The sequence below is a fragment of the Fukomys damarensis genome, unplaced genomic scaffold (genome assembly GCF_012274545.1).
Source record: "Fukomys damarensis isolate Sample0158 unplaced genomic scaffold, DMR_v1.0_HiC HiC_scaffold_17, whole genome shotgun sequence".
NCBI lineage: Eukaryota > Metazoa > Chordata > Mammalia > Rodentia > Bathyergidae > Fukomys > Fukomys damarensis.
Window position 1 is genome coordinate 56,328,881 of NW_022900929.1, and position 27,502 is coordinate 56,356,382.

Genomic DNA, 27,502 nt, shown 5'->3' on the forward strand with positions numbered 1-27,502 from the left:
ATATTCATTGTCTTAGTTATGTGCTAATATAACAGAATGTCTGAGATTGGGTAGTTGATAAAGAACAAAACTGTAGTTCTTATTCTTCTGGAGGCTGAAAAGTCCAAGATCAAGTGGCTTACATCTAACCAGGGCCTTCTTGTTATGTCATCTCAGGGCAGAAGGCAGTAGACAAAAAAGAGCCCTAAAAAGAGAGTAGAAGGGGCCCAACTCTTCCCTTCTTCAGGAACCCACTTTTGGAACAGCTAATCTGCTCAGGTGGAAAGGGTGCTAATCCATTCATGATGCAAAGCCTTGTTCGCCTCATCACCTCTTAAAGGCTCCACCTCTCAACACTAATTGCAGTAGGGATTAAATTTTCAACACAGGAACTCTGGGGGACACATACGAACCGTTGCATTTGAACACACACTTCGAAGCAATTTCAGCATTTAGGAGAATGAAGTTATTATTGGGGTTTGAAAGAATACATATTACTATCAGAGCCTTACGTGTTTTCACCTTTCTATATGGAAAGATGGATGTCATCAATTTATTTAGATTTCCCACATATTTTGTTCCCTACATAGATTTCCTGCATTTGCAAATTCATGGCTTTTGTTAATGTCGCTAATCTTTAAAACCTTTTTTCCAGAACAAGCAGTACTTGTGCACTCTACCTTGTTAAAAATAAATAAAACAAAACAAAAGACACGAGCACAGTGGAGAATATGAAATGCACTTGCAAGAATTTGAAACAAATATATTCCCAATTTGAGTATTGTATCATACTTAGAGTCCATGATGATTTATGCCATTTGTTAGACTGGAAATGTCACCCTCCATGTGGGAAGTTGAACTGAGTTCTCAGGAGTTACAGATGATGTGTAGCATCCTTTTATTCTTTCATTGTTCTTCTTCTGTTTTCAGGAGTTGTAATAGAAGCTAGATCTATCATGATAAAACTTTAATACAGAGTTCTGCAAAGCAAGATTGCAGTTTGTAAGGTTTCAGCCCATAAACATTCACCCATAATGTACTGAATTTTCCTATTTGTTCTAACACAATAGGCTCTGGGAATGAGAAGGGTGTAACCCTTTATTAATTAGTAAATTATTGATATCTGTAGTGGTTGTAGTAGTAATTTTAATTGCTCTTTATATAGAAACTTTTTTCTTTTATTTCATTGCAATTTCCATTCCTGTTCAGCTATGCAATAGAGAAACTTGCTGATTTAACCTCAGTAACCACTGAATCCAAAAAAAAAAAGATGATATCTCATAAAATCAGTATTACCTTATTTTGTACATGAATGTAATGTATCTTGATCAAAATGACACAGATATAAGTTTCAGAAATACAGAAAAGCTTGTTGTCTTAATTTAGGTCTTTAACTTGTTCATGTATAATGTGGTGCTGAAAGATCTTAGGACTTTTGTTATCCATGGAGAAAAATTGTCCGAAATTCAATGATGCTTTGTATCAGTTTCCTTATTAATTAAATATCTATTATATATTTATTGACCTATTTATATGTTTTTTTTCCCCTGCAGTCCCTGGATGGCTTTGTATTTGCACTAAATCAAGAAGGAAAATTTTTGTACATTTCTGAAACGGTCTCCATCTACCTAGGCCTCTCACAAGTAAGTTGAACAATTTGGATTTTTGGTGACAGTTGTAAAGGCTGTGTCAGCCTTGTGTTTTTCCTTTTTCAAGGGTTGTTCTGCTTAGTATGAATTATCAAACTTATTATTTAATGGACTCTACCCGACTCTTCTCTCTGTCACTTACAAACCTGTCAGCATTAAATGTTCGGAATAAACTTGTGCTCAGAAACTTTAGTTACCCTCCCCATTCCCCAAGGATCATTATTAATTTATTGAGAACAAATGAAGTTTCTTCCCTCAGTTGTTTTGAACTTTGAAACCTCTGTGCCCGGTAGGAAAGGGACACACTAATAGTGCTTCCCTTGTGTCCTATTACTGGATGTTTATGGAGTACCCTGCATTATCTTGGGAGCTGACACAATGGCAGGAGTCATTTGGAGTCAAGAAATGCTGAAAGAGACCATTAAAATGTGTTGAGTTAGGGTTCTAGCAAAGATATATTTTGCTGCCTTTGCAAATGCTTCCTAATGCTGAAAGATAATTTATAAAATAAGACATCTTTCCATGGTTTGCATTTAATTTTTCACATGTGTTTGTGAGAGGAGAGAAGATGGAGTCTGATGAGGTAAGGGACAAATCCTGGATGATCTTGATATTCCCTTGGAACACAAAAATTTGAGCTCCACTGGATTCCAAGACACAGACTGCATCTATATAGTGCCAGAATATCCTGAAGTAAAGTTTGCCATTCAGCTAATTATCCAGATGTTTTCCCCATGAAAGTACTGAACATCTGGATATTTGTGCCTGTTCAGGTGATTGGCTGAGTTTGACCCTTTTCATCTGGTGGTTTGGAGGAGGAAAACACAGCCTGAATAGGAGGGATTTTGTTGTGTGTGATGATCTGCCAAGTTAGATAATCCACCTCTCATTCCTTGGAGCTAAAGATAGAGATAAGATTCACCTCTCTCTGCTTAAGCACAACCCATCCACACTCCTTGCTTCTGAAGGTTGTCATAGTCCTAAGGTAGCAGCCAGTAGGACTGGAACCCTTTGGCTCTTAGTGAGTTTGCTGGAAAATAGCTAAATTAGGGAAGACACTAGGAAATAATAGAGAGATTTGGCACTCGAGAGGGCTGGCGAAGGAGGAGGATCACTGCCAAATTTGATTATTTACTGTTGAGAATCCAAACAAGGGCTGCGATCGTTAACACTTCCTTAAAGCACACAAATTGCAGTGTATAGAGTAATTCTATTTCATGCGGACTTTAAGAAACCCAGTGATAGAAACCAAGCTATTGTTAACTCTCTGTTAGTATTCTTGTATCACGTTGAAATCTCTGCTTTTGTAGTAGCCTTTAATAGACCTTAAGTCTCATCTTAATCTGTTTGGGACCAAGTATTGAGGATCTCCAATTTTGAAATTGTGCAGTACCATGTTGTTCAGACTGCATACAACTGGAGACGCCACTGTTTGTTGTTCTCCAGTGCCCACATTCATCTGTTTTATGCAGAGTCTCCAACAAAGTTTAATAAGCCAGTAAAGAAGAAGGATGAATAATTAGTTTAAGCAGGTAAATGCTAATTAGGGAACTCCTGAAAAGCATCCATTATATACTAGCTCCAAACACATTTTACAGCCCTGGTTAGTGGTGTAATCCAAATTCTGTCAAGGCAACTGCATTTTCTGTAATTGAGATGTGTATGTTTGCTTTGCATAACAGATGGCTCTGTGTGCTTAGACTGATAGCTAGGAAAATAATAATTGCATTATCCCGGCCAAAAGAATATTAGCTCTTGGGTTTTGGCCATTTCAGTCAGTCCTCCTGCCAGCACAGCATATGCACATATATGGATTGGATTTTCAAGGAAATTGATGCATCTGGAATAGTGTGGCCATCTGAAATATCATCTGTTCAAGAAAAATTTGGCTTTAACCCTGTGCTGGTTTCTCCTTAAAAGCAGTTTGTTTCTCTGCTTCTCTACTGTACCTTAAGTCAATCTTTCTCTAAAATTGGAAACAAATAATTGAGGTTCCTGCAGAATGAAGTAGGTATATAGCAATAGTTTAGTATCTGGCAACTTCTACGCATTCAGCTCCTGTCACATGTAATGGCTTTTCAAGTGTGCACCCATAGTCAGCATCTTGACTCAGTCAGGGCCAGACCTGGCTGCAAGGTGCTGGTGCCTTCCTCTTTGGTGGGTTTGCGGTGTTGGCAGGAGGGGTCCCATGCACAGGGCAAGGCTTTATCTAGCAGCATTCTATAGTAGAGATGAGGGTAAGTTGGAAGAAAGAGATTTTGCATATAGCAATTTAGTAAAAAGCTGAAGGTTAAAGATAGTTCTAGGTTCATATGAAAATAACTTGACATATTTTTTGAATGTCTAAAGCATGAAGGAAAAAGTCTATGTTGAAAATTGAGGAAAGAATTTCCAAGCCATTAAGGTCATAAGTTGTAATAGGGAAATTCAGGTCCCTGAGTTTTAACCTTTCCTGAGTTTCTTCAATCTTCTTTTGCAGTTATGGAGGTTACACAGCACTCAAGGGAGAAAAAGAAAACATACTCCAAGTTATTCTGTTGCTCCTTTGCTCTTCTATCCCTCTACCCTTAATTAAATGTGGACCAAATGTTCTGCTTGTGTTCTATAACTTTGCCTAAGTGGTTATTCCATCACATTATAGATAGTGACAAGGAGTCTATAAAACAGTAGCCCCTGCTTTCCTTTATAGTTTTTTAAAAAAATAACAACATGAAGGGCCGGCAGTTTAGCTCAGCAGTTCGGTGACCTGCCTTGCAAGTGCAAGGACCCGAGTTCAATCCCCGGTACAGAAAAAAACACAACATGTGACTCTCTTGGCAGTCTTACCCTGTGAAATACTGAGGAGTATTGTAAGCTTGTCAGTTTCTTAGTGAGAGCATGGCTGCATCTGCATTTCTGACTCTCAAGATAGTCCTTCCTCAGTTTTATTTTCTTTTGACATGTAAGTAAATATGTTGGCTTTAAAGTGGCTTATGCTCAGGAAAGAACTAGGATTCTTTTTGGCTCATGAGCTAACCAAGTAGGGAAACTTCTCCTGGGCTCTGAGGTGGAGCCTGGGTGAGAGATGCAGCCCCTGGGTGTAAAGCGGTTGGTGTCATTGTTGTTGGGGTGTGGGCACTGTTGCTCCCCTCACAGTGTCCTCCTGTTATGGTGATGAAAGAAATGGGTCGAGCAATGATGAGAGATCTGAATCTCCACAGCAGTCCTTTGACTTTGCCAGAAAGCAAGATGTGTGGACAGACAGATAGATACTTAACTCAAGGAGGGGCACTAAGTTGTAGAGTTATGTACTATGGACTTGGTTTTCTAGGTAAAAACGGTTTGCAGTTACCATGAGGCCCTCTCGGTTAACCAGAGGATAAAAATGGACTCACGTCTTCTGAAAACATTTTTCTTTGGGAGATTAGAATTAATGATTCCAGCTCACATCTACGCCAGCAGTGTTTTTCCAGTTAACATAAAATCCTTTTTCCTACAAAATGGAATCTAGAGCAAATTGAGAAATTAGCACTTTTTTTTTTTTACCGTTGTTACATCACTGAAAAATCCCCTACGTACCAGTTGAAGCCTCTCTTGAAATGTGTTCTAATCACACCCACTGCCACAATTGCCTGCCTGTATTGTGTAATGAGTCCCTTCCCTTCTCACTTCATATCGGATATTTCCTGGTGATTGCAAGCCAGCCAAAAGGTGGCTAAAGACCAGGTTACAAATTGGCTAGTTTAAAGGCAGCTTGCTGAAAGGACCAGGTTAGCCATAGATGTAATGTGGGCTAAAAGAGGTGAAGGTGAAAGGGGGTAAATGGTTGTTTTAAATGTGGTCCTTTTTTCTTTTAATCCATGCAGATATATTTACCAGAAACTCCTTTCCCCCGTCCTGTTGTTCGTCTCCATATTTTAGATTTCTCTGCATTTGTTATATAGAATGGCAAATAAAATTACAGCTACAGCACACAAGTACAAGGTCAAATAAATGACAGAGCTCAGTCTATTTGTGAAGCTATTCTGAAAGGGAACCATGGTGCCAAATGTGGTTTATTTGAATAATAAAGAAGAATTAGATTCCCCTGATAACTTGGCTGAGGGCCAATAAATCACTGGAGGTTAAAGATGCTTTGCAACTGCCATGTCTTTCTTTTGCTTTTCCAAAGTGCAAGCCTCAACTCTTCCATTCTCTTATTTTTCAATGCAAATCAAGTTGAGGTTAGTATGTGGTTAATACTCTCATTTCCGTGCTTATAAAAGAATAAAAGGGGTGTGTGTGTGTGTGTGTGTGTGTGTGTGTGTGTATGTGTATACTTTTCCTGTTGTAGGGTGAGAAAAAGAAGACATTAGCTTTCCTTGGAAGTTATTACTCTTTCTTGGCATTATCACGTCCTGGAGAGCTGGAATATAAGGGCAAAAAAGTATTATTATTTCAGCACAGCAGAGGGCTTGCAATGATCGAAACAAGTGTTAGCTTTATAATACTTGGTTTTCTAAATGTATGCAACACTAGGATAATTGGGGTTCCTTTTCTAAATAGATGCAAATATTGCTTTATGCCCCACCCCGAAAGCTTTCCAGATAATCACAGCTTAAGTTTTTAAAAAAGCAAAAAATGTACAATTTTATGCAGCTTGTGTTTTCCCCCTCCCACCATAAGTCTGCATTTTTCTCTGGTACTAATCATAAAAAGTTCATCACTTCTGGATGTAACAAAGAAAAATGCCCTTTTGAATGTGGAAGCTCTGAGGGTTTGGAGACTATTGAGAAAATATAAGTATCAAAATAATTCAGAAACAGTACAAGGCACAGTGGCACATTATCAATTTACAACATTTAAATTGATAAATGCTTGGTGGTGAAGGCCTACAAGGGCACTTTGAAAAGCAAATAGCGACCTGGTGAAGAAATTGATTTTCCCCCCCGAAAATGACTGCATGATGCATCATTTGACTGCATGCTGTCCGAGTGCTTGACAGAGATAATCTCAGCAATCCCACGGGTGACCTTATCGTTCTCACCAGGGCAACTTTGTCTACGTTCTGACTTTGTGCATGTCAAGGTTCCTCCGGCAGGATCCTTGGGGGAAACAGTTCCTCTGTTCGATCCAGATATTGAACTGCTCTCTCTTCCTCCTTTTCCGGCCAAACAGGAAAACACTCCTCGTTATTCCATCCATAATTATGAATGAGCCAGGCACAGGAATACAGCTCTGTGCTCTGCATCTTTGTAGAAGCCCTTACTGCCTTTTAGTTCGCATCGTTCTTAGGTGATAATCTGGTGGCAGGGATCTGTTTATCAGAGGAAGTAGAAAACTCCCCTAATGTTCCCCTATAGAATATTGCTATCTTAGGCAGAATAGGGAAAAAAAAATCTAACCATTTTTTTCCTTCTATTTTCAGGATCCCCCTCCCATAATTTTGACACAAATCTCCTAAAAACTGTCTTTAACATTTGTGTATGTTTCTAATAACATTCCCTTACCATCTAATTATTCTTGGGTATTACTCTTCTAACTATAAAATTATATAACAATGGCATAAAGCCCGGGTAACCCCATGTAATACTTACCCAAGTATTTGGCCATGATTCCCAGTAGCAACCCTTTTTTGCAGAAATTTGATACAATTTGTGAGGCTTCATCAGGACCACTGCTATTTTCAAAGTATTTTCTTCCAGTGGGGAATAATTGACCATGTTATGCTTAATTTTTTTCTGTTGGTGTATATGAATGTGTGTGTGCGCGCATGCGTCTGTTTATCAGTCATCTGCCTGCCACACAGCTTGTCGTTGATAATTACAATTCTTGATTAGTCATTTCTTAAAAGCAGCAAATCCCCTGCCTGGTTTGGCCCCCTGAAGCTACCGTCCCCACTGCCTTTGACACCCTCAGTTCACCATCTTCAACCCCTTTTACCTCCTTCTTTCATCCACAACATTAATTCTGAGTGAACAAGACGTGCTTCCTTGCTTTTGACAAGATTTGCTGCAGTCTCATGCGACAAAAACCCAACACTCATTCCAGATTCAGAAAGTAGGATTTATAACAGCATTTTAATTTAATGTTGGATGTCGAACATATAAAGAGATCACAGTAGTACTAGAGCTGAAAATTGATGCCTTTTTTATTAGTGTCCTCTCAGAAGTGGGTGAGACGCTGTTTGTGCAATGGAGCACAGAGCAGCACAGTCAGATGAATGAGGATATGCTATCTGCAAGGAATCATATTTCAAGCCACTGTCGGCCTCTATTGATGTGCTCAGAGTTGAAAGGTTATGCTAGTAAATGCCATCCGAATTTCCAGCATTAGAAATCGGTAGAATAATCTGCTGGCTGTCACTTTATGCTCAGCCAAAATGCACTGTGTGGGGATGTTTTACTTATCTTAACTCCAAATTAATTTCTTATTACTGGTGCCTTGCTTTCTCTCTTCCATACCTTCATCAGTCCCCAAATGGGCCTGATTTTTAACAGGTCTTCAGAGTGGACCAATACCTTAGAAAACATGGGCATGACTGTACAGGAGAATCATATTATTCTTATTTATTCCTTTGAACATGTTTTACCAAGCAGTGAGGCTAAAACACAGGAAGTCTGTGCAAAGGGGAATTTTCTTGTTGGACCAATTCACACAATCTCGGTACAATTCAAGATGGGTTCACCGTTGTCAGATGCATAAATCGAAGACCTTCTGCATTGCTTCTTAATTTCTGAAGTTAATGTGAGCAAGAAAAAAAAGAAAATGGAGTATTCTTCATTTTATGAATAAGGAAATCTAGTGTCAAAGGAAAATGCTTTCTGAGGAACTAGCTTGTTTTATTTGTATGGATAAAATGGTATTTTCAGATTCATTTTTGAAGTAGAGCACTAAGCAAAAGTAAGATTAAGAAAATTTAGCCATCACTCTGTCTGTAATTTATTCATTTTTAAATAATGAAACGGTGTTTTTCTGAATTAACCCATGTATTATTCATGCAGGCATTGGCAATGTAATGTCTCTGGTTTTCTGGAAAGCAATGTACATTTCTTTGCCTGACAACCAGTATTTTCTATATGGTATTAATTTAATAGCTTATTTTATTATGCAAAATTGGAAAGTAAAGATAATTTTTGTCCATAATGTGGTGCTAATATAGACAATATATGCAAAATAATACCTCTCCTCCTAAACCAGCTACCTTTTCACATTTAGTGCAGACCTTATGAATGAGTAGAAGCTGCTCATACGAAGAGTAAGAAATAACTTGACCTTCTGGGGAGGAGGTCATAAAATTGCAAATTCATGTGAAATCCACATTTCTGTTCTATATGTATACATTCAATTTATAGTGGGGCTTAAGTATTACATAAAAATGCATGGCTTTCATGATGAGGGTAATATGACAACAATTTCAGTGATAATTTCAGTTGGAATATAATAAGGGAATTGACTTTTAGTTTTTTGCATAAATTGTAGAATTAGGCTGACAGTCTGAAAAGCAGTGCTGGTTTTAGATAACAAGTGCCCATGGCTTCTTATCTTTCTTATCCCTACTCCCTCCTTTGGATGATGGTCCAAAAATATATTTTCTTTTTCCTAAAATCATCACCTTTAAAGATACTGATAGCAATTGATTGTGTTGTGTTATACATATATATTATTATATAAATATATAAAATATATTTTTTATTTATTTGTTTATTTGTTTGTTGTTGTTGTTGTTACCAGGGATTGAACTCAGGATCTTGCACTTGCAAGGCAGGTGGTGAAACCACTGAGCTAAATCCCCAGCCCCTTGGTTCTATTATTTAAGGTAGCTTTTGATGTATATTTGTGTGAATACCAGTCTGTCTATTTGCATACCAGTATGTATGTATATGTATATATATATAAATGTATACAGTTGTCTTCTTTCTGATATAGTTTCGCAGTGACTGCATTTTTGTCTAGTGATATAAATAATTTTTAAATGAATCACTAAAAGAGGAAACCAGGTTTTCCTTTGGGTGTCTCCTCCTCACAGCCTCCTACAGCTGCAAATTTACCACATTCAGTAATAAGACAAAAACTTTCTCCTATGCCGTTAATTTTTAATGTGCTGGCAGATTAAATCTGTTGCTTTCAATAACTTTGCAAACTTTTAAAGAGGAAGAGAATGTATGCAGGAAGAACTTTCTGTGGGGAGGAAAAAGATGGGGTCACAGATGGGCATTTTCACAGCAAGTTGAGGCCCTTGGCAGAGGTAATGTAGGTAGTTATGGACCAAGGATGGCATTTGGTAAATCTCAGAAATATGTCAGTAATACAGTATTTGGTCAGCAGATCAAGAATCACACATGCCATTTAATGTTTTGTCTAGGTTTTATAGAAGCAAAGTTGATATTAAGAGACCTCCTCCTTTTTGGCTTTCTTTCCCTAATGGAAACATTGTTTGAGGGCCACATACAAGCCCTTTCAGCACTGCTTTGCCATGGAAACAAAAGACAGTTGGGTCTCAGAAAAAGCTAGGCCTTTAAGGGATGTATACATGTTAGGGGTGGTTTCACAGATCTCCTATTTGTGTTGTCATTCTGTAGTCTTGACTACTATGCTTTAGATAGATGCTTATATATATGGTTAATCAAAGTTCCTAATTATTAGACTAGATGTTAAGATCTAAGAAAAAAATAATTTGTACAAAATGTGCTTGGCTCTACATAAGGCAGAAACAGAGAGCTAGTTCCAAAAAATAGAAGTGGCAGTATTACTTCTGACATGGTTCTTTCCCATGAAATTTGCAGATTTGCTCTGTGTTAAGAAATGTGGATCTTAACAAAACTACAAAGTGACTAAATAAATTATTTTTATTACAAAATATTCTTTCAAGTGTTAAGTACCTTTTATGTCTATATGGACAATCATTATCTAGTTAATGAAATAAAAAGCAATGAAAAAGAGGCACAAAAATTAAAGTGTCCAGCAACGTTCCACTTTAAGACCAATCAGAAATGACCACGGAGCTAGGCATGGTAGAACACACTTAAAATCCTAGTTATCCGGGAGGCCAGGGAAGTAAAATTGAAAGTTCAAGCCCAGCCTAGGCACTTTAGTGAGATCCTGTCTCACAGTGTATCTTAGTGTGGAGCGTCTCAGTCAAATTTCTACTACTGGAAAAAAATGACCATGGAAATTGAGATTCTGTTGGCAAACAAATGTCTAAGTGAGACTTTTCCCTCCTTGCAAGCACAGAGGTCTCCCCTTAGCCTCAGTTGCTAAATTTAATGGGAATGTTGTTTGCAACTTGGTCATCTGAAGGAGGGAAACGTGATGTCTATTTTACTCTGGTGAATTCTAGTTTTCCAGGACCACTTCAAGCTTGGGTGTGTAAGACACTGTGCTGTGTAGGTTTTGCTGTCTTCTGATTTCTTGTCTACCTATTTGTGTCAGTTAGAAAAGTGTGCACTTCCCTGAGGCCAAAGATGAAAATTCAAGAAAATAAGAGGTCAAACTAAGCACCAATTTCCTGAAATGGTAATTTTTGAAAAACTTTAATTTTTCCAGTAATTAAAATTGACATTTCCGGGTTTGCAAATACCATGAAAAGACCATGCCATTCTACTATGTTTCAAAACTTTTTCACTTGAGCAGACAAGTAAATCATGCAATTTACTTGGATTCATTCAGCTCTTCAGTAAAAGCACAGGCCTGCAGCCTTGGGAGTAGCATACATTGAAATTAGAAGAGTTGAACTGAAGATATTTCTAAAATGTCACAACTGCTCTGTGACATTGGATGATATGTTTATCCATTCATTATCACTAAGAACACCTGGGGTGGTGCTCAGGAAATCAGATAGTGCCTTTTAAAATAATTATAAAAGAAGCATAGATTAGCGAGCTGAGGGGGAAATAGACAATCCTGAATCATGATGTTACTAATTTTGAACTGTTTGGGGGCATCAGCTTCCAAGTCACAACAGTGTAATAACTGACTGCAACTGTCAGCAGTACTGAAGAGAGACAGTGCCAAGTCTGACTATTTCTAAAAAGCAAATGTTTCCTGGAGATGAAATGCAAGCATTCGTTTCTGTTTATAAAATGAAGACACTCCATTGGTGGTGTTTCCTATTGTCAGTTTCTGGCTGGGTCTTTTTTTTTTTTTTTTTTTTTTTTTTTTTTTTTTTTAATTTTTTTTTTGTTCTTTTTTTGTGGTTTTTGTGGGGTTTTTTTTTTTTTTTTTTTTTTTTTTGTCTGTTAGACATTCAGCCTTTGGAAAAGCCGGAAAGAGAGCCTAGGATTGGGATCCAGGACACCTGGTTTGGGTCTTATCTCTGCTACTAATCAGGCGAGTAGCTTGCATCTTAATTTCTCTTTAAGTGTGAAATGAAGGGGTGATTTCGATTTCTCAGGCTCCTTCTTTAAAATGTGTGCTCTCTGCAATTCACTCAACACTGGGGCATGGGTGGGGGAGGAGAGCCTGGAAGAAGTAGGCTATTTTATTTTTAACCTTCAAAGGAATTTAGTTGAGCAGATGCTACCCTGAACTAGCCAGAGTAGAAAAGAAGTGATATGGCTTTTAAAGGGCACATCTTGCATATCTACTGGGGTAAAGTAATTCTGGCAATGCTTCAAAGGATATAACTTTTGATGGTAAAGTAGGTAGGCTATGGAATGAAATCACATATGGCAGGCTGTCAAAGTCTCCTACACTTTCAGTACATTTATATAAGTGCAAATGGAGGCTGCTTAGATGGAGTCCCTAGCAATTTCCTGCAAAGACTGCTTCCAGATTATCTGATATTATTTGACTAAATTATCTCTGTAGAAGCCCCGGACAACTTTTATGATCAAATATTTTGAAATTAGTTTTCCTCGTTGGCAGATTATCTGAAATATGAATTGCTCTCATTTGAACACTCGAAATTGAAAGGCTTTTTGTAATAGCAATTATATAAAAACAAGGGTACTGAAGTGCTGTATATCATGCTGAAGGGGATTTGTTTATAGGTCATTGATGTCAATAACTGTAGTTTTCACAGCTACCTCGTCGTTACCCTTTTATTCTGGGCTAATGCAAAGGACAGACTGACTTTCTTTTTAACGAGAGTACTTCATTTTCAAGAATAAATACTGATTTTATTGACTCCAGGCATTTAAACATAGTCAATTCATATTTTTTACATTTCCCAAGCCTTTTATATGGTGTCTGAGGATGGCAAAAGCAGGGTATGCATTGAAAATGTATAAAAGTATAAACAATATTGAGATATTATGATCCGAGGATGGACTTGTGCTTTCTTGATGCCTCCTCTGTTATGTATTTCTATCACTATGTGGACTTTATCCCTTCATGTTTATAGCCTCACATTTAACAGTAGCTATACCTGATATTTATTAAGCTATCCTTTATTCTAAACATTTTACTTCAATTAAAAGACAATAATGCTAACTATTGTTAGGTACAATTACTATCCCATATTATAGATAAGGAAAATGAGGCAAAGAGGTCATACAACTAGAAGGTAGAGAAGAACTAGCACTTAAATCTATCCAACCTGACTCCAAAGTACCCAGTGTCAACCACTGTTTCTAGCTGCTTCTGGAAAGTTTTATGTAATTATCATGCAGTTTTAACCCGTTCCAGTTTTATGAGTTAAGAGAAATTGAATCTTCTGGGCAAGGTGCATAAACCTGTAATCTCAGGTACTCACAAGGCTGAGGCAAGCAGGATTGTAAATTCTAGGCCACTCTGGCCAATTTAGCAGGACCCTGTCTCAAAATTAAAAAGTATAAATATCTGGAGATATAGCTCAATAGTTGAGTACTTGCTTAGGATGCCTAGTGCCCTGTGCTCAATACCCAGTACCACAAAGGGAGAGAAAAAGAGAGAGAGGGAGAGGGAGAAGAAAGGAGAGAGCAGGAGAGCAGGAGAACTTGAACTTGGAACTGGGAGCAATTAAGCATCCTGTTCAGAACCATAAAAAAATTCACAGTAGTAAATGTAAATGAACTTCTGAAAACTTTATGAAAGTTATGGATACATCTGAAAATTCTAATATTCAACATTATTAGAAAAATATTCCAAGATTCAGTGCCAGGGACCACCAGTAATCAGTAATAGAGGTGTAAACTTGGGGGTACCTGTAACATTCTCCCCACACTTAACAAGTGTTCATGCATGCCTGCATTCAGCCAGTACTTACTAGTGACCTACACATGCTCAAATCTGATAGAAAATGAGGTTACTGTGACAAAGGCCTAGTTCTTTCTGTCAGGGACATAGTGTCTTCAAGATGACCCTAATCAAGCTAGAATGACTTATACATAGTAGAACTCAGATATGTTAAAGAACACCGAATGTCCCATGTTATAAAGGAGAAGTTCACTAAAAACCTCAGAAACAGGGAACATAGATGCCTGACTCTTCCTGGGGAAATTTGTAAAGGATTTGTTGAAGAAGTGACATTTTAGGTCAGACCTTGATGGGCATTTTCCATGCAGAAAGGGTATTTGAGGCAGAGGAAGGCATTTGTGCCAAGTGATTTCTTGTAGTTAGAAATGAGTCTGGAAAGTTAGGACAGAAGCAAACTGGGAAGGGTGTCAGTAATCTAGGAAACTGGACTTTCTCCTTTAGAGCCCTGTTTTTTGAAGGGAAAAGTGTAATATTTGATCTGTGTTTCACAAAAAATAAAAAATTATAGCCAAGGGTAAAAACCAGGATAGGTGGTACCTATCAATTAAAAATGGTCCAGAAAAGAGATGGAAAGGGGTTATAGTAGGGTATCCCAGAGGAAATAAAGGGAAGGGGTGCATTTGAGAGGCCTTTCGCAGATAAGGTCAATCCCGTGATCATTGATCCATAGATGAGAAGCAGGAATGAAGTACATTTCTTTAAAACTTACTTTCAATTAGGACACATAAAATTTGAGAAGCTTGAGGAACATCTGTTAAAAGGACAGGCTTCAGTACTCAAGAAAGAGGCTGAATTTAAAGTTGCAATTTGGGAAGTGGTTGGCAAATGGATTGTACTTGAACCAAGAGGAATTAATGACAACTCCACAGGGAGAGAGAGGTGGCTGCTGAAAGGGAAGGCTGCTGAGAAGGCAGCCCTGAGAAAACCACCAGTTACTCATGGGCAGATGAAGAGAAGGCAGCGTAGAAGATGAGCAGGAGTGGTCAGAGAGTAACCTAGGCAGTACATTCCTCAAAAAGAACCAGAGAAGCTGTCATTAGGCAGACAAAGAAAAGGAGACTTGCAGAAAAGGCATGATCCATGTCCAAAAGCTAAAATGTTAGGAGGATTAAAAAAAAAAACTTGCACGCATCAGTTAGAGAAGAAGAGAAGATAAACAGTGGTTTGAGTTTCATCAGGAGATTAGTGAAGGCTGACACCCGATACATCAGGTTTGATGGATGAGAGGTACAACTTTATTCAGCATGTTTTGGCCTGTCAAGCAGTTTGATGGTAAAGGAGGTGGTTCTATGGGATGGGGTAGGGGAGAAACAGAAGAGCAAAAAAATAGTCTGAGGGAAAAAAGAGGTAAATAGAACACATATTAAAGCTGAGATGACTTCAATATTAGGTTAAAAAGTTGGAGCATATAAAAAAATAAATGGAAGAGATTTGATAGATCACTGGAGCCACCATGTCTTTTAGAGGATGTACTTAATAGTGGAAAGGTCGTGAACCTTGGAAATAAACAGGGAAATCTCTTCTCTGAAGAGAAAGTAGGGAATGGAGTGTAGAGGTGGGAGCAAGGAAGCAGAGGTCACTTTGCAGGAACTCGTGGTATCTCTCACCAGGTAAAGATGATACCAGAGTAAGCCTACATAGTTACTTTTGCTAGGATTGTTCAACCTTGGTCCAGCTAGGCAGCGGTGTGATGGCCAAATATGCCAAAGTACCAGTGATATCAGACAAGAGGAAAGAGCAAAGCAGGAAAGGCCAGTCCTAGGCTAAGCCCAGGAGAATCCTGATGGAGTTACTTCCTGTGAGACAAAATCCTCAGAAATTGTAGGAGGAGTAATGGATTCCATTACGGACCAACACCTCATGTCACCTGATATCATTTAACGTAGCTCATTAGCCATCAAAATGCAGTCCGCTGCCTGTCCCCTCTCCACTGGGCACTGGTTATCAAGTTTACTAAGATTGTGAGAATCCAAGATACAAGGATTGCATTGATTGTCCTCCCTATTAACATCTGAAAAATTGTATAGGGGTTGGGGGGAGGGAGAAAATATTTTCTGTACTTTGTTTAACTTTGAAGTCTTGGCCTTTTTCCCTTTTCTGCTGCCTTTATTTCATATTTAGGTTTCGTAGTTTTCCTTGTCTTCAGTGTTTATCTGAATGCAGAGGCTTTCACAGTCCTTTTCTTCCTCATGTGTCTCTCTGTGATTAGGGCAAAATTGATAAAAAGAATATTCTTATGGAGGTAAAATGTATAAAAACAGTATGAGCAACGCAGTCCTTCTGGAAGCTCTTAGCAAGGGGAGCAGATCCATTTTTTATTTGGATCTATGGTGAAATTTTCAAAAACTGCCCTCAGGATTTTAAAATCCATTTCTAATTCTTGTTTTAGCTGTCAGCGTTTAATAATTGTTAGTAGGCTTACATCTACCTTAGTGATGATTCTGTTCTTGTTCAAGTATATGACATAGAACATAAAGGTTCAAGGTCTTGCGAATACATCTCAATACTGTTTTGTTTTGGTTTTTCCTCTGTAAAAGGAGAATATAGGAAGGAAATTAAAAGACAAATTGGAGGGAGAGAGGAAGCTGGGAAAGAATAAATATGTTCCTGTTACCTCCCTGCACCCCTTTTAACCTTCCTTTTAGCCCTTAGGTTGCCAAGTACAAACCTGTGGCAAACTGGCATTTTGCAAATATTTAAATGGAGTGTGTAAAGTAAGCCATGATCTATGCCTGCTTGCAGAAGTAGGTCTATTAAGTGAAACAAATGCCACCCATGTCTGGTTCCAGCTGAGGTTATAATGTGTGGGATGGTGTAGCACCAGATTCCCTTCACATTCGGCATCATAAAACACACAATTTATAGTAGCATATGAATTTGTGGAGCTGATTGTTTTATTATATTTGAGTGTAAATTTTTCATCCCTTTCAGTTCCACCACCATTCTTAGAGAATACAGGTTTTGTTCTGATACGATGTTTCCTAGCTCTAGGCATGGCCTATCCCTACTACTGACTGTAATTTACTTTTTGGTGTCTGTCGCCTTGAGCCTGCCTTCTGACTAGCTTGTTGAATGATGTGCTAATCCATTATATTTTTTAGACAAGTGTATCGACCAGTATAAACAGACTGGAGGGCACAAACCTAAATGAAAGCTATACTTTCCTGAATCATTTAAAAAGCTACTGCTTGGTGGCAGTGTGAAATAACTTGGCTGTGTACATTAAGTAAAGCAGAGGGAGATCTCAATAAATAAAACAAAAAAAATTGAAATATCCCTGCCTGCAGGAGTGGGGCCCAGGTTTCACTTGTCCACCCTTATTTACCTCTATTGTTTTAGCATGATTATCAGAAAAGCACACATTAACAATCCCTCTCTTCTGATCCGCATCTGGAGCAGAAACCACCATTTAGCACATCCCAGCATTTGTGAGGCCTTCTTACCCAACAGCAGGTGTTTTTACCTTGAAGTCCTATATATTATTGTAACCTGTTTATATAAATAAAGAGCAAAAATAGGGCACTCCAAGAAATTTCAATGTAAAAATAAACCATGAATCAGTCCCTTCTGAGTCTTTTTCTCCTTGAAAGAAATGTGGGAATGGAATGGATGGAGGAAAATACTTTTCAAATTATTCTTTCTAAAAAAAAAAAAAAATACTGGCAGTGGGACCCAATCTCTTAAATTTGCAAGGCCAGAGCTATGAGGTAAATATTTACTTGTCTCAGTGGGCAAAGATACTGAGTTATTGAGACTGACCAAACCTAACCTGGCACGAAGTCGCGTTGTTGAAGTACAGCATTCGTGAATTACAGCAATTCTTTGATGATAAACTGGGGCCCGCTTTTTCCCTCGGGACCTTTGGTTCACGTTACTCTTACACTTAGTTATACTAGGAATTGTTCTTATTTCTACTTGTATTTTAGATGACCAATTTTAAAAATGTGAACCCATTCTTCCTAAATCCCTTGCTCTGTTCGCTGACATATGTGAGGCTTTTTAAAAAATTTTAAATCCTTGATGGTGAGGGGCAACCCTAAATTGGTAGAGAATGGGAAGACTTCAGAGCACATTCCTATCCCTCTTACTGGATGGTCAGAGTAATAACCCTGTAAGACCAAGTATGAACACTGTATATGCATTTGACAGATGCGAAAACTAAAGTACAGGTAGAGGTAGTGAGTGGCCAGTGCCATGAAGGTAGTGAGTAGTAAGCCAGGACTGTTGTCTCTCACTTGCCCCATCTCTTATTGAGATCCTCAATGAGTGCTGAGAAGTCCGTTCTGCTGAGGGGAACAGAGGGACACACCATCAGTGACTTGATATTCTTTCTATACGGTAATGCCACGGCGAGCACTAGCTGTCTTTTAACAGGTACCATTCTATCCCTCACATAAGCCTTAGTCCTTTTGGGGACAAAGTTAAATTATAAACAAGAATGCTGGTGGAAGTCCTGATCCATAAAGACAGCTTCAAATTCTAAACCTGCTGATATACTGGCTTATGTAAGAATTGAGTAATAAATCCTTCCTTCAGTTCCAAAGGTAAATAAAATAATCCGCTGTAGTCTGAATCTGGACTCTCTCTCCAAAGGCTTGGGCCTCAGCTTGGCTTATTGGAAAGAGATGGAGGAAACCTTAAGAGGTGGAACCTAATAGGAAGTTTTAGGTCATTGGTGGTGCATGCTCTCAACGGGAATTGTAGGATGCTGGTTTCTTGCTTTCTTTTGTGAGTAGCTTGCTCTACCCTGTGCTCTCCACCAGGATGTTTTGCCTCACCACAGGCCAAAAAGCAATGGAGCCAACTGACCATGAGCTGAAACCTATAAAACTGTGAGTCAAAATAAACCTTTCATCTCTTTAAATTGATTATCTCAGGTATTTTGTTGCAGTAATAGAAAGCTGACTAAGACAGAACCCTCATATAACCCATCTTTGATCTTTAATGTAGCATCTCTGAGTTTTGAACAACCCGCATGGAGTTTGTCATTTACTGCTGGGCTGTAGGCAGTCTGTTAGGACAGCATGTTCTATTTAAAGGAAATTACTATCCACAGCATCCTTGTTGCTTTGAGAGTTCTAAACTCACTTTTTACTCTTTCTCACTACATAAATCAGGTGAATTACTGATACCCTTGTTGGGCTCTCTTGGGTTTGGCCAATAATAAACATGTGTGTCCCTGTCTTGTTCTCAGTCTTAGAATGAAAACATTTCATTTTTCTCTGTTTGTATGATGCTAGTTTTGTCCTTTTTTTGGTACCAGAGATCAAACTCAGGACCTTGAACTTGGAAGGCAGGTCTAGTGTCGCTGAGCTAAATCTCTGGCCTCTTGGGTTTGACCAATGAAGGCTATTATCTATTGTACATTTTAAAAAAGATCTCACAAAAACCTGTCTTACAGGCATTAAATAGATATCTGTTGACTGAATATCCTTGAACTTCCACAGAGTATTTTGCTCATATGAATAATCTTCTGATCAGGTGTTTCCTAATGGCTTAGTCAATTTTGAACTTTGTTTCAATGTTTCATTTTAATCAACCGGGAGAGATACAACTAAGATGTGCTGTAGCTCAAAAATGCATGTTTTACTTGATCACTGTATTCATCATATAATGAAAACAAAAGGAGAGAAACAGAAAACAGGATTATCTTTTCTTACAGAACAACACATTATAACCGTGAAAGGTAATTCACACATTATCAGCATCTGCAAAGCAGGAAGTAAGAGTGAACTTACTTTTATTGAGAATAGTTTATGGTCCAAGCTCAATGTTAGTAGCATGCGCATTAATAACAACAGCAAATGACATCTGTTAGAGGAACTGCTATGTGCCAGAAGTTATAGTAAACACTCATAAATGATTTATCAGTTAATACTTTCAATAATCCTAATGAAACAGATTCTACCAAGAATAATTTTCCCAATAGTTCCTGCTACATCCCCATTTTATCCACAGCAATGAATACCAGCTAGATACAGAGTGCTCACCTCCTTGATAGAAAAATGAAGAAATTTGGAAAGACTTTATTGGAAATATGAATTTCAGAATGTGTCTCAAGTCCTCCTCTTCACACCTCTCAGCACTTCAAACCCCATATCAAAATAAATAATTAAATGCAGAAATTCCTGAGTTCATAGATCTGTTATTACTAATAAAAAGTATTTCCCTATTCAGAAATAGTTCCCTTATATAGTTGTGCATTTAATTATGAGTCATCTTTTTTCTCATTAGACCAATATGTGTTAGGCATCTACTCAGTAATACATGGGGAATTAAGAAGATGGGTCAGTTGGACTTAAACTAGAATACAGTACAAGAAATAAAATGTAATGAAATGTTTTCCGTGAGTTTTTTTTTTAAACTGCCAAAGTTAGAAGTAAAGTCTTGCCATATCAACATGAAGCCAAACATCAAGAAACATGGAAAAGTTCAAGCACTAATACAGATGTTTCAAAACATCTGGATGTTTGGTATCCTGTAGGTTTACCATATGGATCCCCTACAAAGTTCTTCCACTTTATGTCAGGATTTCAAAATTAATTTGAGGTTACAGTTCTGTTCTTTGTAGACCAACTGTATCACTAGTATCCCTTTGTCAGTAAAAAAATACTAAACCTTTCCACTTTGTAGTCTTGAGGTTACTGTGACAAGGTTTATCAGCCTACTTGCTATGGTTGGTAACAGTTTTTAATATACATTTGAAAATATGCTAGGGTCCAGGATTTGGCCATTGCACAAATGAGGTAAATTTGGAGGAACTTATGCACAAGACAACTAGAGCTCAGAGGAGCCAGCTTGCTAGATGAACATTTCAGAGCCACTGATGTCTTCTTTATTTATTGGACAAAAGGGAAAAGCTGCCAAAGATGTGATACAAAGCTGGTGTCACAGATATGTTAGATTTTTAAAAATTTTTTTTTCATTTGCTGTGAACCTAATCCTGTGCTTTATAATTCCCTTCTAAGATGACTCCAGGGCAGAAAGGGGAAAGGGAAATAATTATAGGGGAGCTGCAAGAGGCCAGATGGCAGGTGTATTTGAAAGGCCTAACGGTGACCTGTGGGCTTTAAACAGTGGTGAGAGCCTTTTGCCATCGGTCCTCCTAACCTCCTCCGGATAGCTGTGGCAGTTACCCTCAGCCCCGGGGCAGTGTGGAACCAGTCCTGCTGCCTCATTTCTTCACAACTGAAGAAATAATTTTTATGACTACACATTAAATTACTCAGCTCTCTCTAAATTTCCTTACTTAGAAAAAAAATATCATTTTTATTCATTTCTTTGGGAAGCTCCACCCTTGACCTAGAAGTTCCATGCTTTGTGTCACTTATGTTGATCCCTTACACCTCAAAATTACATTGCTGTAATTACTGTCCATGGATATGTGGAAGAGATGGTTGCAAATAAATGCCCTTCCCCCGCCAATATGCTAATTCTTTTATGCTTCTACACCCAAGTATTTATCCCGCACATCAAAATATGTGAACCTTAGCAAGATAAAAGCTGTCCAAACCTGATTTTGTTTCTACACAGATGGTTGTGAACATGACACTGGAATATTAGTCTTGGCTTTTCTTGACAGACCTGAAAACTGGCCATGCAGAACTGCTTAAAATTGGTAGGAAAAACTTACCCTGAAGTTTACTGTTGATGAACACAAGAAAAAACATGTAATTAATGGAAATGCATGTCAGAATAAAGAAAAAGGTGTTCTCTTCACTTCTAATCCTTGGCCAAAGGTGCTAAATAAGTCTGATATTTCAGGAGAAAAAAGTGGACGTGACCTCATTTCAGTGAAGTAAAAATTAGTTACAGTTTACGTGGTATAGTAATTAATTTATAACTTGACAAGTCTTTTTAATAAAATTGTTTTTAATTACGCAACTATCATACAACAAAAATTTAAACAGTACAGATTAACAAACAAAAATACCATAGCCATTCAGAGATATACACTGAACAATTTGATGAGTTTTCTCAGACACTTAGGTATGAATTTACATTTATATGTTTACTTTATAAGTTAATGCTTTCTAAACATTTTTTAAAACTTCAAATATCATTGACATGGTTAATATTTCTTTACACTTCTGAAGTATTAACAGCTATATAGTATTTCTGTCTATAAATGAGCCATAATTTATTTAACCAAGTTCTTATTACTGTATTGAATATTTAGGTCCTTTCAGTTTTGTACCTTTACAAGCTATATTTATTTTGTTAAATATCTTTGTAGCAAAAATTTTATATGGGTACTAATTATTGTTCTCAGGATGAACTCTCAGAAATTGGGTCGAAAGGCTGGGATTTAGCTCAGTAATAGACTGCTTACCTAGCATGCAAGAAATCTTGGGTTCAGTCCTTACCAATGCAAAACCAAACAGAAGTTGGGTCAAAAGGACAATGTATTTTAAGGGACTAACATAACATTTTGCCAAATTGATCTTGAAAAAGATGGTACTAATTGACTTTCTCAGAATACTGTATCAAATTATCCATTTCCTCACACCTTTGACAGCAGTCAATTTTACCTTTAAAACTGTTTGTTTAATTAAGAGCAAAATGGAATTTTCTTGTATTATGAGAGGTTTTCATAGTGCCTACTCCATATCTGAGTAAGGTTGGTCCTAAAACATTCTGCAGTGTTTATTAGAAGGCCCATGCCTAGCCAACTGACTCATGGAGAAGCAAGGCTGTTATTTTGCTATAGCATTTGCTTTGCTAGGACTTCGCTGTGCTCCTGAATTCCATGCCAAGCACATATTGTTATCTTGTGTTTATCTTCTTAGGTCTATCATAGCATATTCTATGTCTGTGCTTCTAGTTTCCTTTTGTGTTAATCCTAGAAATGACAGAGCAACATTATGTACCACTTAATAGGTTGTTTTACCCTAACTCTTGCTTTCTCAGTCATTGTTCTTTATTAATGTATTTATGTTTCCATATAGTACCTTTCAAATGTTTCAGATTATTCTCAGAATATAAAATTTACAGTGAATATTAAGATAATGCTTCACCTGTAGAAAAACAAAGCAGGCTTTATTTAAAAAATAGTTATTTATAACTAATAAATATCCTATAACTAATAAGGAAAGACCTGTCCTAAGGTAGAACTTCAACAGTAGTCCTGCAAAAAGCACATACAGTGCATAAAACAATTGGAAATGACAAAGGCATTTAATAGACTGTTTTCTGAAAATGAAACTTATTTCCAAAAAAATCTTATTTCCTTACAGCTTTTCTTGAAGCTAAATACTTAAAGAGTTCTTTTGCTCTACAAGGGAATACGCTGTGCTGAACCCCAAGTCTGTGAGAACTGAAACTCATCTCGCTCATCTGTGTAAATTGATAGTGTGAAGATGAATAGCAGTTCTCCAGAACTTGATGGACTTCGTTAGTTCTAGGTTCTTCCATTGTATAACTGTAAGAGGCCATCTCTCTCTCTCTCTCTCTCTCTCTCTCTCTCTCTCTCTCTCTCTCTCTCTCTTCACTGTTAGGTATGTTTTAGGTATATGATACAGTCACATTCATCATTAGGATCTTGTACCTTTACATGATGTATCTTGGTTCTTATTTTTTGTCTCCATTCCCCTGTCCTCCTTTCAACCCCTCCACCCTTCCTGACTTACAGACTTTGTTTCTGTTTTTTCCTTTTCTCGTATTTTTCCTTTCCCTCTTTGCATTTCCCTCCCTCCCACGTCCCCTACCTCTTTAGAGCTTTGCTTCCTGTTTCACATTATCCATTATATATTTGCAATTGTATTTATGGGTAGAGAATGACTGAAATAAGAGCCACTCCTTGTGTGACTAGTAAAAGATTAAACATTTACTCAAGTAAACCTGCCCTGTGAGGGTTCTGGTCATATTTATTTTACTGTGTATCTGGTACTAGACCCCACAGAGCTGCAGTCTAAGAGTGAGAAGGCTGAAATATCTTTGGCCATTTTGCACAAATGGAAAATAAATTGTGGTAACTATAAATCTCTATGTTGATATTGTACTTTTGCTTAGTAGTCTTTTTAAAAATATGTGAACTATATTTAAGCAAATATAAAATATACCCTAAAAAGTAACTTACAAAGGAAGAAGATGAGCTAATAGCATATCAATTATTAGCATTTTGTCTAAGATACTTAGGTATAATGTAAATTTGCAGTTCCACTGTGGAGAAGAAAAATTCTTCATTTTATCCATCCCTTTCTGTATTAGAGTTTATTGACAAAGAGAATAACATCTTCTTTAAGGGAATCTTAAAGATTTTAAGAAGCTATGCAATGTAGTCAGCAAAGATAAGGGCAGACATCAAGCAGCCTAAGTATAGCAATTTCAGAAGAGTAATGGGTTGAAGAAATTATATTTATTTCATATAGCTGTACTGTAGTTGAAAATGATTAGAAAAATGTGGAAAATTTGGTCCTTATAATCCAAGGGTTCTTAACCTTGGCTCTGTGGACAGACCTGGAGTCGATAGACAGAAAGTAGGTAGCCAGGCATGATGGCACATGCTGTAATCCCAGCACTTGAGCATCTGAGGTGGGACAATGGCAAGTTTGAAGCCAAACTCAGCTACATAATGAGTTCAAGGTCAGCCGGCACTATGACCCCGTCTCAAGAAAAAAAAAATAGTAAGGTGTAGATGAATTTACATTTTAAGTAATAGATCACAACTTTACTTTCCCTAATCTCTTACTGAAATTTAGCATTCTTTCTAGTAGGAATATAGACTAAACCATAGTGATATTAATATTGGTGTTTGTCAGCAGTAGAAATCTTACATATTTTCATAACATAATACTGCTCTTGTAAATATCTTAGAATATCACTGCTTCAAAATTTTTATTGTTATTAGGCCTGACACTTGATATTATAACAATCCATTAATGTACAAGTACATATATTATTATACTTGGAGCTTTATTGGATAGTTTGATAACAAAAGTGCAACCTTAGTGATCTCCTTGGTAAAAAGTTTGGGTTGTTTTTCTTCTGCCAGCTGCATTTGCCATCCCAGCCTTGGAGCTAGCTGATTATGGACTGAAACTTCTATGAATAATAAGCCAAATACATTCCTTTCCCTTCAATTTAGGGTGTTGGGTATTTTGTCTTAGCAATGAGAGAAAAGTAACTAACACAGAGAACAGTACTATAGGCCAGTAGTTGAAATTCTGGGTCATGTTCAGTGCCCCTACTAGGGGACTTCTGTGCCCATGAAGTAGTTTTGTCACATTTCTGGTTTCATCTTTCCACCTTCCAAGTGGGAACTAAATACCTCAAGGAGTTTGATCTTTTGGATTGAAATAGCATTATAATCTTTTATAAATTTTGTGATTTCTCAATAGACTGAAAACAACCCACCTTATAAGTGAAAAACAAAAAATAAACTAAGAGAAAGACTGTCTTTCTAGAAATTTTAAGCTGTGTAACACCAACCTATTATCAGAATAATGCCATTGTTCCAAAGGGTTTATTTACTCATCATTTCCTTTACTTTTCCACTGAGAATCATGCTGGTGCTTAATGCGTTTTAGTTGCAGCATGAAAGTATCAAAATGTGGCTTTGAAACTCAGGCAAACATTTCAGTGGGCTACTAAAGGGCATTACGTTCAGCAGACTTCTGTTTTTTAGGGTACCTTTTGATCTTAATCTTTTGACTACATTTTATTATAAGTAAGTAGGAAAGAATCAAATTCTGTTACATGCAACTGTCAGAAATATTAAATGGTGGTAATTCCCCTGTTGTCATTTTATTTGTTTGTTTGTTTTGGTACTGGGGATCGAGCTAGTGTCCTTGTGTTTTCCAGGCAGGCAGCAGGGAAACCACTAAGCTAAATCCCAGGCCCTTCCCCTATTGTCATTTTAAATCCTAAGGTATAAGTAGCAAGCACCTAGTGAGGAATTTAATGAATATTCATTAAATGACCATCATAAAATACCTCAGAAATAAGGTGATACTTTCTTGGTTAACACATGTGTACATAAAGGTAATTAAGAGTGACAGAAACTAGAATATAGTAACTAGGAAAGATATTATTGGGGGAAAGCAGCAAAAGCAATGTTTTTAGGGAACAGCAATCTAGTTATATGTAATAATATAAATTAATAATTAGTAACATGCAAATTAGACTTTAATAAATTATATTCTCTTTTAAATACATGTAGAGGCCTGCCCAACAGTGGAATGCAGAATGAATTCTTTTGGGAAATGATTTTATGATACCAATGTATTTTCTCATGTCCTCTTTTTTCAGTTTAGAAGTTGAAAGGAATCATTTTCTTTAAATAATACTTACCAGGAGGTAAGTAATACAGACACACCTGTGGACTTTTTTTGGACTGACTGTGCATTAGCTTGTGGAGAAGAAGAAACAAACTTCCTATAGAGTACTTTGTGAACTTCTATACTCAGTGTGTATCAGCGACTCAAGAGAAACACTGCAGAAGCTTCAATCAGGCTTTCTGAAGAATACAGAATTTGGAGGATCAGATTTTAGTGATAATCTCAGAATCAGTCGCCCACCCAAGGAGCCTTTATTTGTTGCTGAGTACCTGGTTCTGTTCTCCTCTGCCCTGTTAGACAGCTTCATCTTGGGCCAGGGATTTAGCTCAGTGGTGCTGCCACGTGCCTCACAAGTGGAAGGTCCTGAGTTCGATCTCCGGCACCAAAAATAAATAAGATAGTTTTATCTTTGTGGGGTGAGAGTGCTTATTTCCCCCATCTTTGTTTCTCCTAGATAAATTAATTCACATGGTTTCAATTGAAAGTCATTTTTGTGCCATTTACTTTCCTTCTAAATAACTTCAGTCTTTTATCAATTGATCAAGATTACTATGCAATCCATATCTACTTTTGTTTACAAATCTGATTTCTATATAGTATAGGATGGCTTTATGTCAGTCATTGTAAAGAGCAAATTACAGTTATATTGTGCTTTACTTGAGGAGCTAGAACTTATGGGCCATGTAAAAAATTCATAAGACAACAGTCCAGTGTCCTGCTTAAGGTGATAGGTACACTCGAACCAGCTGTCTAGTTCTAGGCCCACCTCTCAGATGTAGTAACTGGGTGAACCTACTAAGGTATGTGTATGAGCTTTGATTTCCCTATCAATCAGATGGGAACTATAGTGAAATCTACTTCATAGAACTTCTGTGCTGATATTGAGATAATTCACAGGCTCTTAGCAGAGTCCCTGATGCCTCTTCCTCTTCCCTCTTTTTTATTAATATTAGCCCTTGAAAATACTCTTCTGTCTATGGGGAAACTGCTCTAAATATATTCTTCTTAAGGCTCTGACTTCAGTTTATACCTATAGTGTATCTTCTATGTTTTTAAAAAAAAATTTAGCAATTCATTGACTCTTATTTGGGTTTAGTGACTTTGATTTTTCACAAATTATCAGAGAACCTTTAATTACAAATTACCGCAGTGAAAATATAAGCCCCACAGCTTCAGTAGCTAAAGGTGCCCTGGCTGCTTTAAGGAGCACACATTGCAAAACTTCAAATGAATCATCCAGTGTGTTTATCTTGGTGTCTTGGTCACAAATGTTTCATAAATCCTGTTTACCACACGAATGATTTCCTTGCTACCAGACATTTTGTTTTGCTGCTTACAAATTGTCTTAGTTGAATGTATTCCCTGAAATGAAAGGCTTTCCCCTATCATGTAATTACTGTTTTAAAAATAAAGCCAGATTTTTTTTTATGGTTTAAGGAGTGCAAATATATAAGACATGTT

The 27,502-nt window shown here is 37.3% G+C and overlaps 1 protein-coding gene across 1 annotated transcript in view; it reads left to right on the top strand.

Moving 5' to 3' along the window:
- The window catches only part of Npas3 (neuronal PAS domain protein 3), a gene marked incomplete at its 5' end in the record, with an annotated part of 850,606 nt that overhangs the window by 608,300 nt on the left and 214,804 nt on the right, over positions 1-27,502 (top strand). The window contains one exon of the mRNA XM_033765310.1: positions 1,533-1,622. Within this exon, the coding sequence (XP_033621201.1) occupies positions 1,533-1,622 (90 nt within the window). The remainder of the gene's footprint in view (positions 1-1,532; positions 1,623-27,502) is intronic.